The sequence below is a fragment of the Ahaetulla prasina genome, chromosome 4, assembly GCF_028640845.1.
Source record: "Ahaetulla prasina isolate Xishuangbanna chromosome 4, ASM2864084v1, whole genome shotgun sequence".
NCBI classification, from domain to species: domain Eukaryota; kingdom Metazoa; phylum Chordata; class Lepidosauria; order Squamata; family Colubridae; genus Ahaetulla; species Ahaetulla prasina.
Genome location: NC_080542.1, coordinates 2,475,401 through 2,487,483, shown reverse-complemented (window position 1 = coordinate 2,487,483; position 12,083 = coordinate 2,475,401). Strand labels below are relative to the sequence as shown.

Here is a 12,083-nt window from a genome sequence, read left to right as displayed (position 1 = left end):
CGAGAGAAAATCAGGCCCGAGGCAAAGCTTTAAGGGAGATGAGTAGCTATGTTCATGGCGTTGGTTACAGCTAGACAGCCTTCCCTGGCCTAGGGTGATCTAAAGGTCTAGGGGAAGGGGATGATGGGAGAGGAGGTAGCTTGCAGACAACTCTGGAGGGCAGTAGTGGGTTGAAGAAAGTAGGGTGGAATGGGTGGACTAGGTTGAGTAGAATTGAGTAAACACAACTCTGGAGAGCTGTAGTTGGTTGAGTAAAGTAAAATAACATAACATAATAACAGAGTTGGAAGGGACCTTGGAGGCCTTCTAGTCCAACCCCCTGCCCAGGCAGGAAACCCTACATCATCTCAGACAGATGGTTATCCAACATTTTCTTAAAAATTTCCAGTGTTGGAGCATTCACAACTTCTGCAGGCAAGTCGTTCCACTGATTAATTGTTCTAACTGTCAGGAAATTTCTCCGTAGTTCTAAGTTGCTTCTCTCCTTGATTAGTTTCCACTCATTGCTTCTTGTTCTACCCTCAGGTGCTTTGGAGAATAGCCCGACTCCCTCTTCTTTGTGGCAGCCCCTGAGATATTGGAAGACTGCTATCATGTCTCCCCTAGTCCTTCTTTTCATTAAACTAGACATACCCAGTTCCTGCAACCGTTCTTCGTATGTTTTAGCCTCCAGTCCCCTAATCCTCTTTGTTGCTCTTCTCTGCACTCTTTCTAGAGTCTCAACATCTTTTTTACATCGTGCCGACCAAAACTGAATGCAATATTCCAAGTGCGGCCAAGTAGGGTAGAGTAGAGTTGAGTAGACAACTCTGGGAAGCAGTAGTGGGTTGAAAAGAGCAGACACAATAGAGGTAGAGTAGGTTGAGTTGAGTAGAGGCAGCTCAGGGGAACAATATTGGGTTAAGTAGGCTAATAGAATGAGTTGAGTGAGTTGAGTAGAGGCAATACTGGGGAGCAGTAGTGGGTTGAGTAGAGTAGAATAGGGTAGAATGGATAGAGAAGGTTGAATAGAATAGGGTAGAATGGATAGAGTAGGTTGAGTAGAGTAGGGTAGAATGGATAGAGTAGGTTGAGTAGAGTAGGGTAGAATGGACAGAGTAGGTTGAGTAGAGTAGGGTAGAATGGATAGAGAAGGTTGAGTAGAGTAGGGTAGAATGGACAGAGAACATTTTGCAGAATGGAGGAGTAGAAACAACTCTGGAAAACACTACTGGGTTGAGTAGACTAGGATAGAATAGAATTGGTTGAGTAGAGTAGAGGTGAGTAAAGACAACTCCGGGGAGCAGTAGTGGTTGCACAAAAGCAAAAGAGAGGCAATGATCTCCCCCAAATCATGGTCAAAAAAGTCAAAATGGCAGCCATGATGGCGCAACTGACTTTCTGGACCATACTTTATGAACCACGTCCAGAGAGAAATTAAGGTCTTGAAGTTGAAGTTGTTATCCATGGTGGCAGAGATGGAGGACTTTCCTCCCCTGTACTTGAGCAGAAGGCTTCCTTCTACTAATCAATCTCTGGAAATAATGATCTTCATTTGGACCTCCTCCAGTCCTACCTGAAAGCTGGGCGTGGGATCCCTTTCTACTCCAACCCCTGCTTCTCTCTCCTCAGGTCATGGCAGCTCACGTCCCCATGGCCCCTGGTCTGCCTCAGATGCTCAAGGCGGGGATGAAGTACTTCAGCGGCTTGCAGGAGACCCTCTTCACCAACCTGATGGCCTGCAAGGCACTGATGCACTGTCTACGCACCTGCTACGGTCCCTTGGGACACAACAAGCTAGTGATCAACCACTTGGGCAAGATGTTCCATTCCTCCCACGCTGCCACCATTTTGAAGGAGCTGGAATTGGAGAGCCCCATGGCTTGTCTCTTGCGTTCTGCTGCTGAAACGCAACAGGAAGAGACGGGAGACGGCACGAATTTTGTCGTCCTGCTGGCTGGGGCCCTGCTGGAGAATGCCGAGAAGCTCCTGAGGTCCGGGCTGTCGATAGTCCACATCCGAGCAGGCTATGATATGGCTTGCAAAGAGATCCTACGGCTGTTGCCGGGCCTCGTCTGCGTCCTGCTGAAAAACCCTCACAACCAAGAGGAAGTGCAATGTGTCTTGCAGTCTATCATGGGCAGCAAATTTTTCAGCTATAAGAAATTCTTGTCCAAGCTGGTGGCCACGGCCTGCATCGCAGTGGCGCCGCCTGACCACTCAGCTTTCAACCCAGATCTCATCCGTGTCTTCAAAGTCCCAGGGGGTGGCATCTTGAACTCCTATGTCTTGGAGGGCATGCTCATCGCCACGGAGGCAGAGGGTATCATCAAGCGAGTAGAGAAAGCCCGAATCGCAGCCTACTGTTGTCCCTTTGGCGTCCCCAAGATAGAAGCCAAGAACACGGTCATGTTTGAAAGTGCGGCCCAGCTGAAGAACTTCGGGAAAAAGGAAGAAAACCTCATCGCTGAACGAGTCCTGGGTCTCGCGAAAGCTGGGGTCAATGTCATTGTGGTGGGAGGAAGGGTAGACGGTCTGGCTCTCTTCTACGCCGACCGATGCAGGATCATGGTGGTGCGGCTGCCATCCCGGATGCAGCTCCAGCAATTGTGCAAAACGGTGGGCGCCACCCTATTGTACAAGCCTGACGTGCCATCGCCTGAGGACGTCGGACAGTGCTATCGTGTCTACACCACCGAGATCGGCAGCACCGTCGTACTGGTCTTCAGTCAACACGGTACGCCGTGTCCTTTGGCTACAGTGGTGCTCCGAGGAGCCACCGGCGAGATGCTGGACAGTCTGGAAGCTGCCGTCCAAGACGGCATACAGGTTTACAAGAACCTGGGAACCGATGCGCGGCTCTTGCCAGGGGCTGGCGCCACAGAGATGGCCCTCTCAGTGCGTCTGAGCACTCTGGGCATGTACTACCCCGGATGTGAGCAGTACGGCATTTTGGAGTTCTCCCAAGCATTGAAAACTCTCCCGGCCACCCTGGCAGACAATGCAGGCCTGCCAGTCAATGAGATTATGGCCAAGATGGAAATCCAACATCAACTGGGCAACCAGAACACCGGCATCTTGCTCGGTGTGGAAGAGGCCAGCACCGTGGACGCCATCACGGAAGGTGTGCTGGACCCGTTCCTGGTGAAATACCGAGGTATCGTCCTGGCCACTCAAATTGCAGTGACCTTATTGGACGTCAGTGACATCATGGTGGCCAAGAAAAGTGGGGGTCCTAAACCACGAGGAGATAACCCCAACTGGGACAAAGAACCAGATGCGTTGGATTGAGAGTTTCTCCTTTCTCCTCAGGTTGGTCAAGAACATCCTATAAGTAAAGTACCAGGCCTGCTGTGTACAGTGTCGGCGTCCTTTTCATTTTTGACTAATAAAATCTTGGTCTTCATCAAAGAGTTTCTCGCCTTCCATCCAGCATTGAGTAGCAGCCGAGACACATCTTGGCTTTTGTCGTGTCCCACTCCTCCGCTGACGGCCGGGTCAGGGAAATCCGAATCAGGCGTGCCTCTGCAGCTCTGCCAAAGTCCTAGCAAAGTCCTCAGGGCAGGCAGGAGACCAGAAAGTGACTTCAGCAAGATATGTTTAGACTTTGCCTGACTCAGAGAATGCCAGAAAACAGATCCTTTATATAGGCCATGGGGTGTGGCTCCATGACTCAGCACTTATCCAGGCCTGCCCCTCCCTTCCTTCTGTTGCCTCCGCCTATCAAGTCTTCTGACGCGAGGGTCACTCCAGTCTGCAGCTGTTGGCAATTGACCTCCCTCAGGCTCACATGCTGTGGAGGAGGGGGAGGGGTCTAGTTGCTCCGTTTGTCTGGGCATGGAGCCAGAGCTGGGGGTTGGAGATACTTCCTCCTCTTCAGCCTGTCTGGGCATGGAGCCAGGGCTGGAGCCGGGAGGCATACTAGGACATTCCTCCGTGTTCGGAAGCAGATAAGAAGGCCCCGGCTGTGGTGAGATCAGACGAGACACAACAGCTTTTTCCAACAACAGCCCTCCTGTCTAACTTCTGGATCTGCTGGTTGGAGCTGATACGAGTTGCATTCCAAGGATGTAGAGAAAAGAATTATGGGAAAAGAACCAGAATCCGAATAGAGCTGGAAGGGACCTTGGAGGTCTTCTAGTCCAGCCCCCTGCTCAAGCAGGAGATCCTATACTCGTGATGGCAAACCTATGGCACACGGAGCCATATTGGTGGGCACCCAAGCGTTGCCCTAGCGGCCAGCTGATTTTCAGGTCTTCTGGATCCACCGGAAGTTGGGAAACAGGCTGTTTCTGGCCTCCGGAGGGTCTGAGGTGGGGTGGGAAAGGCCTGTTTTTTGCTCTCCCCAGGCTCCAGAAGCTTACTAGGAGCTTGGGGAGGGCGAAAACAGCCTTCCCCATCCTCCCGGAGACCCTCCGGAGGCCAGAAACGGCCCATTTCCCAACTTTCAGCAAATGGGCTGTTCCCAGACTCTGGAGGGCCTTCCGTGCAGGGGGGGGGAAGAGACCATTTTCGCCCTCCCCAGGCTCCTAGAAAGGTTCTGGAACCTGGGGAGGGCGAAAAACGGGCCTACCGGGCCCACCGGGCCATTGCGTGCCAAAAGCGGGGGGAGCGCAGTCGGGGCGCGTGCTTGTGCGGGGGCGGGGGGCGAGGCACACTAAATTATGGGTGTGGGCATGTGCGCGCGTGACACCCACCCACCCCGTGCTCCGCCTGCTTTTGGTACGCATTAGCCATCACTGTCCTATACCATTCCAGACAAATGGTAGTCCAGTCTTTTCTTAAAAACCTCCTTGTGATGGAGCACCCAGAACTTCTAGTGGCAAGCTGTTCCACTGGTGACTTGTTCTCACTATCGGAACACGTCCCCCTACTCCTTTTCTCTAAACTAGCCAAACCCAAATCTTGCAACCGTTCTTCCTAGGTTTTAGTCTCCGGGCCTTTGATCCTCCTAGATGCTCTTCTCTGTGCTTTTTCCAAAGTCTCAACATCTTTTTTTGTAACGTGGGGACAAAAACGGGACGCAGCATTCCAGGCGTGGCCTTACTAAGGCTTTACAAAGCGGTGCTAATACTCCACGTGATTTTGATTCTATGCCTCTGTTTATACCATCCAGGATCGTATTAACTTTTTTGGCTGCTGCCGCCCAGAGCTGGCTCATGTTTAAGTGATCGTCCACTGGGACTCCAAGGTCCATCTTGCGGTTCCTGTTTTTAAGCCAAGCTTCGCCTAATCTGAACCAGAGCTCCCTCACGATTAATATATATATAGTCTTCAACTTACAACCCCAATTGAGCGCAAAATTTCTGTCACTAAGTGAGACAGTTGTTGAGTGAGCTTTGACCCCCCCTTTGCAACCTTCCTTGCCTTGGTTGTTATACGAATCGCTGCAGCGATGAGTAACACGCGTGTTCCGCAAACCTGGCTTCTCTGTTGACGTTGCTTGTCAGGAGGTCACAAAACCGGAACACTGCAACCGTCATAAATATGAGCCAGTTGCCGAGCGTCCGAATTTTGATAACGTGACCACGGGGGGGTGCTACAACGGTCTCAAGTGTGAAAAATGGCCCATATTTCCGTGCCGTTGTAACGTCGAACGCTTACTAAATATACCGTTTTAAGTCAAGAACGATAACTGTAGTTTACCGCAAGAAGGAACTGGGGTTTGTGAGGAGGGGGCTTTCTGGCTCTCGTCTTGCGCTGCACCTGCAGCTCTTCTACCACCCTGTCCAAACGCAGCTACTCAGCAATTAGCAAGTGAGATTCCCCATCCAGGAGTAATTAACTAAACTGGCCTGCAACGAGACCCGTTTCTCCATAATCAATTAAACGAAGGCAGGTCGGTTTTCATGTGTAGCCGCACATTTGGCTGAGGAACGGTATGGATTGGGCGCTCGGTGCTGGCAGAGAGGGGCAGCTGGGGAGGCGTGGGGGACCCAGTAGGTCCGGCCATAATGGAGGAAGCAAAGGGGGCAGCCCCCCCAGTCCTGCTTAGGGGAGGGAAGACCCCGTTCCCTCTAATTGAGGATAGCGTCCTTTTAACAGTACAAGGTAAACCGCCAAGTTTAGAAATAACCAAAGTTAAATTTAGCCAAAAAAAATATCGCAGAAAAGAAACGGGTATGTTCAGGTCGCCTTCGACTTACACACGGTTCATTTAGTGACCGTCCAAATTTACAACGGTCCCAGGAAAAAAAAAGGGGGGTGTTTTTCACCCTTACAACCACGGCAACATCCCCTTGGTCACACGATCGAAATCCGGATGCTTGGCCCGTACTTAACAGCAGTTGCAATAGCAGGCGTGATTTGGACGACTTTCTGACAGGCAGACTCGACGGGGAAAGCCGCGTCCCTTCCTCACGCCATGACAACTGCGGCAAGAGAGGTCGCGAAAAGGAGGAGGGAAACTCTTGCGTCACACAGCTCTTGCTTAACGACCGAAATCCTTCGGCTCAGTTGCGCTCGCACATTGAAGACCAGCTGTAGTTGGAATATGGGATTCTAACATTCACTGGTTCCCAGGCCAGGAAGACATTGGCTGGCTCGCGGACTTCCCCAGCTATCCGGGTGGCCCAGATTTTTTTGGCACGGCGGTCCTGCAATTCCACGCCGCACCTAATTCGTCTCACACAGTGGCCAGCCCAGAGGGGTATGTGTCTGGGGTGGGATTCCGCAAAGAAGGGGATTATTAAGGCAGGCCTCCCCACCACCGTCCTTCCTCCCCCACACCCAGCCTGGATCCGACACCCGCAGCAAAACCCCTCATGCATGCAGTTTGGAATGAGTGAAAACCCAGCTGTTCGCAGCCTGTTGCTTCCCGACTCGAGCGAGCGTCCAGGGACGGTTCTCGCCGAGCCGGCCAAGTTGGGAAACGCAGCCAAGCAGCCCGGCGAGGAGTTAAGCTGGGTTTGCAATGATTCATTCAGCGGTGTTCTGGTTCCAAGCGGGAGCCGGCCCCAGTGGCAAGGCTAATGCGCCGCGCCACGCTTTAATATTTTAAAGTCCTGCTGCTCCTGAATATCTACGGTTGGAGAAGGACCTCTCGGGAATGGAAGCCTGAGGACTAGCGGCCTTCTTCCTGTTTTAATTTGCTCGTTGTGTCTCTCCCTTTGGTCGTCCTTGGACAGCCGTGCAGGGACTCAATCGGCCCTCTGAAATACAGACAGTTGGTTACACGTCCCTTTGTTTGCACGTAGGGTAAAATAGCGCCGATTTGGCGCTAAGGTGGATGCACACCAACACACGTGAACACAAGCATACAAGCACACACACACAAACCGCCTTTTGCACGAGGAGCTGCGGAGCAAAAATAGAGGTTTCTTCAATTCTTTAGCATGGAAGATTCCGGCCTTTTTTCATTTCCGTTGGGGTGAGATACTTAACATCTAGGGTAATTTTTCTTAACAATGCTGACTGGGGGATTCTGGGAGTTTAAGTCCCCCTATTTTAAAGCACACTGGCTGGGCATTCGGGGAAATGAAGTCCACCCAACTTAAAGCACACTGGCTGGGCATTCTGGGAATTGCAGTCCAGCCCACTTAAAGCATGCCGACTGGGGCATTCTGGGAGTTGAAATCCAGTCATCTTAAAGGACACTGACTTAAAGCATACTGGCTGGGGAATTCTGGGAGTTGAAGTCCACCAATTTAAAGCATGCCAGCTGGGGAATTCTGGGAGTTGAAGTCCACATATCTTAAAGCACATTGACATGTGGGACATTCTGGGCATTGAAGTCTACCTATATTAAAGCAGGCTGACTGGGGAATTCTGGGAGTTGAAGTCCACCCATTTAAAGCAGGCTGACTGGGGAATTCTATGAGTGGAAGTCCACCCCTCTTAAAGCAGGCTGGCTGGGGAATTCTGGGAGTCGAAGCCCACCCCTCTTAAAGCAGGCTGGCTGGGGAATTCTGGGAGTCGAAGCCCACCCCTCTTAAAGAACACTGATTGGGGGATTCTGGGAACTCAAATCCACCCCTTTTAAAGAACTCTGGCTGGAGAATTCTGGGAGCTGACCTCCACCCACCTACAAATTGTCAAGGATAAGAAAGACTAAAAGAGTCCAAGACCCCCTGCAGCCCTTTGGCTGAGCGGCTTCATTTGCCCCCGACGGCGGGGTCCCTGCTAATGGGACATGGCGACCCAGACTTCGTAAAGTGAGCCCAGGCTCCAGCTGAGCTCTGGATTCAAATGCCGGCCATCAACAATGAAACTAAGGAGCGGGGTTGATTTCGAACAAGACTCAGCACAGTGGGGTGTTATTTTTTTTTTTCCCCCTTTCCTTTTAAAAGTCTTCTTAGGGGCAGAAACCTCTGAAAAGCAGTGCGAGATCAGGACACAAACAGCCATAACAGAATAAGGGTACAACAGAATTGGCAGGGACCTTTGAGATCTTCTAGTCCAACCCCCTGCTCAAGCAGGAAACCCTCAACCATTTCAATGGCTGTCCAGTCTCTTCTTGAAAACCTCCAGTGTTGGCGCACCCACAATTTCTGGAAGCAAGATGTTCCACTGATTAATTAATAGGATAACAGACTTGGAAGGGACCTGAGAGGTCATTTAGTCTAACCCCCTACTCAAGCAGGAGACTCTATGTACTATAGCATTTGACACAAAAGGCTGAACAGTCTCTTCAAATCCTCGTGTTGGAGTACCAACAACTTTTGGGGGCAAGTGATTAATTGTCCTCACTGTTAGGAAGTTTCTCCTTAATTCTAGGTTGCTTCTCTCCTTGGTTAGTTTCCATCCGTTGCTTCTTCTCCTGCCTTCTGGGGCTTTGGAGAATAAATTATTATTATTTATTATATTTGTATACCGCCCATCTCCCGAAGGACTCAGGGCGGTTCACAGCCAATAAAACAACAGAAAACATATAATACATATAAAACAGCAAAAAGAATAGACAATTAAATTCAGTTGATGCCTTAAAACTTTTAAATACAAATTTAAAACCCCATTTAAACCCCTGATTTAAAAACCCCAATTTAAAACTACGTTCAAGCTAGTCCTGCTCTTCGAAACAGCAACATCTTCAGCTCGCGGCGGAAGGACCTGAGATCGGGGAGTTGACGAAGCCCCAGAGGGAGCTCGTACCAAATTGACCCCCCCTCTTCTATGGGGCAGCCCCTCAAATATTGGAAGGCTGCTATCCTGTCCCCCCCAGTCCTTCTCTTCACTAGACTAGCCAAGCCCAGTTCCGGCAACCGTTCTTCATATATTTTAGCCTCCAGTCTGGGGGTGTATGAAATCCAGCAGGTTCTGACAGGTTCTGGAGAACCGGTAGTGGAAATTTTGAGCAGTTCGGAGAACCGGCAAATACCACCTCTGGCTGGTCCCAGGGTGGGGTGGGAATGGGAATTTTGCAGCATCTTTCCCCTGGAGTGGGAAGGGAATGGAGATTTTGCAGCATCCTTGTCCCAGGAGTTGGGAGGGAATGGAGATTTTGCAGCATCCTTCTCCCAGGAGTTGGGAGGGAATGGGGATTTTGCAGCATCCTTCTCCCAGGAGTTGGGAGGGAATGGGGATTTTGCAGCATCCTTCTCCCAGGAGTGGGAAGGGAATGGAGATTTTGCAGCATCCTTCTCCCAGGAGTTGGGAGGGAATGGGGATTTTGCAGCATCCTTCTCCCAGGAGTGGGAAGGGAATGGAGATTTTGCAGCATCCTTCTCCCAGGAGTTGGGAGGGAATGGAGATTTTGCAGCATCCTTCTTCCAGGAGTTGGGAGGGAATGGGGATTTTGCAGCATCCTTCCCCCAGGAGTTGGGAGGGAATGGAGATTTTAGCAATACCCGTCTATCAATTCTCCTGTTTCTTGCATTTGCAAAATCGCTCCTGCCCCTCGGCCTGTGTTTCCTGGAGCAGCTGGCTCTGAAGGAGGAGAAATGGGGGTCGGGGGTTGGAGGAAGAGTGGGGGTTGGAGGCAGAGCTGGGAGGGAGGGGAGCAGAAGGAAGTCTCAGCCACAGCAGGAGGGCTGCGAGAAGAGGTGTGAGGAATCACAGGTGGAAGAAGAACAGGCGGAGAAGTGTGAATGGCGGAGGGAGAGGAGGGAGAGGCGAGGGGAGTCGGAGCACCAGGGGTGACAGTTGGCAGGAAGGGGAATTAAGGCTGGCGGGAGAAATGGCAGTAGGGTGAGGAAGGGAGTGGGGGGGGGTCTGCCAAGAGGGCACGCACAGACCCTCTCTAGGAATCTGATTTTGTGGGTTGTTGTGGAACATCGTAACCTGGTTTCCTCATCCAGTCTGAAATGGGGCAGGATTTCGTGCCTAAGCAGGGGGTTAGACTAGAAGACCTCCAAGGTCCCTTCCAACTGTTCCAGTCCATTCCATTCCATTCCATTCTATTCTATTCTATTCTATTCTATTCTATTCTATTCTATTCTATTCTATTCTATTCTATTCTACTCTACTCTACTCTACTCTACTCTACTCTACTCTACTCTACTCTACTCTACTCTACTCTACTCTACTCTACTCTACTCTACTCTATTCTATTCTATTCCATTCCAATACATTCCATTCCATCTATTCTATTCTATTCTATTCTATTCTATTCTATTCTATTCTATTCTATTCTATTCTATTCTATTTACATTCCATTCCATCTATTCTATTCTAGTCTATTCTATTTTATTTACATTCCATTCCATCTATTCTATTCTATTCTATTTTATTTACATTCCATTCCATCTATTCTATTCTATTCTATTCTATTCTATTCTATTCTATTCTATTCTATTCTATTCTATTCTATTCTATTCTGTTTCGTTCCGTTTCGTTCCGTTCCGTTCCGTTCCGTTCCGTTCCGTTCTGTTCTACTCTACTCTACTCTACTCTACTCTACTCTACTCTATTCTATTCCATTCCAATACATTCCATTCCATCTATTCTATTCTATTCTATTCTATTCTATTCTATTCTATTCTATTCTATTCTATTCTATTTACATTCCATTCCATCTATTCTATTCTATTCTATTCTATTCTATTCTAATTCTATTCTATTCTATTCTATTCTATTCTATTCTATTCTATTCTATTCTATTCTGTTTCGTTCCGTTCCGTTCCGTTCCGTTCCGTTCCGTTCCGTTCTGTTCTGTTCTGTTCTACTCTACTCTACTCTACTCTACTCTACTCTATTCTATTCCATTCCATTCCATCTATTCTATTCTATTCTGTTCTATTCTATTCTATTCTATTCTATTCTATTCTATTCTATTTACATTCCATTCCATTCCATCTATTCTATTCTATTCTGTTCTATTCTATTCTATTCTGTTCTATTCTATTCTATTCCATTCCAACACATTCCATTCCATCTATTCTATTCTATTCTATTCTGTTCTATTCTATTCTATTCTGTTCTACTCTACTCTACTCTACTCTACTCTACTACTCTACTCTATTCTATTCTGTTCTATTCTATTCATTCTATTCTATTCTATTCTATTCTATTCTATTCTGTTCTATTCTGTTCTATTCTATTCTATTCTATTCTATTCTATTCTATCATACCTTCTATTCTACTCTACTCTACTCTACTCTACTCTACTCTATTCTATTCTATCATACCTTCTATTCTATTCCATTCCATTCCATTCCATTCCATCCTTCTCCCAGGAGTTGGGAGGGAATGGAGATTTTGCAGCATCCTTCTCCCAGGAGTGGGAAGGGAATGGAGATTTTGCAGCATCCTTCTCCCAGGAGTTGGGAGGGAATGGGGATTTTGCAGCATCCTTCTCCCAGGCGTGGGAAGGGAGTGGAGATTTTGCAGCATCCTTCTCCCAGGAGTTGGGAGGGAATGGAGATTTTGCAGCATCCTTCTCCCAGGAGTTGGGAGGAAATGGAGATTTTGCAGCATCCTTGTCCCAGGAGTGGGAAGGGAATGGAGATTTTAGCCTATCAATTTTTAGTCTATCAATTCTCCCGTTTCTTGCATTTTCAAAATCGCTCCTGCCCCTCGGCCTGTATTTCCTGGAGCAGCTGGATCTGAAGGAGGAGAAATGGGGGTCGGGGGGGGGGGGTTGGAGGAAGAGTGGGGGGTTGGGGGCAGAGCTGGGGAGGGGAGGGGAGCAGAAGGAGGTCTCAGCCACAGCAGGAGGGCTGCGAGAA

General features: G+C 49.2%; 1 protein-coding gene across 1 annotated transcript; it reads left to right on the top strand.

Moving 5' to 3' along the window:
* The first annotated feature begins 1,614 nt into the window (after positions 1-1,614).
* On the top strand, positions 1,615-3,270 carry LOC131196909 (T-complex protein 1 subunit theta-like). The gene has a single exon (XM_058180367.1). The coding sequence runs from the start codon at positions 1,615-1,617 to the stop codon at positions 3,268-3,270; it is 1,656 nt and encodes a 551-aa protein (XP_058036350.1).
* Positions 3,271-12,083: the final 8,813 nt, after the last annotated feature.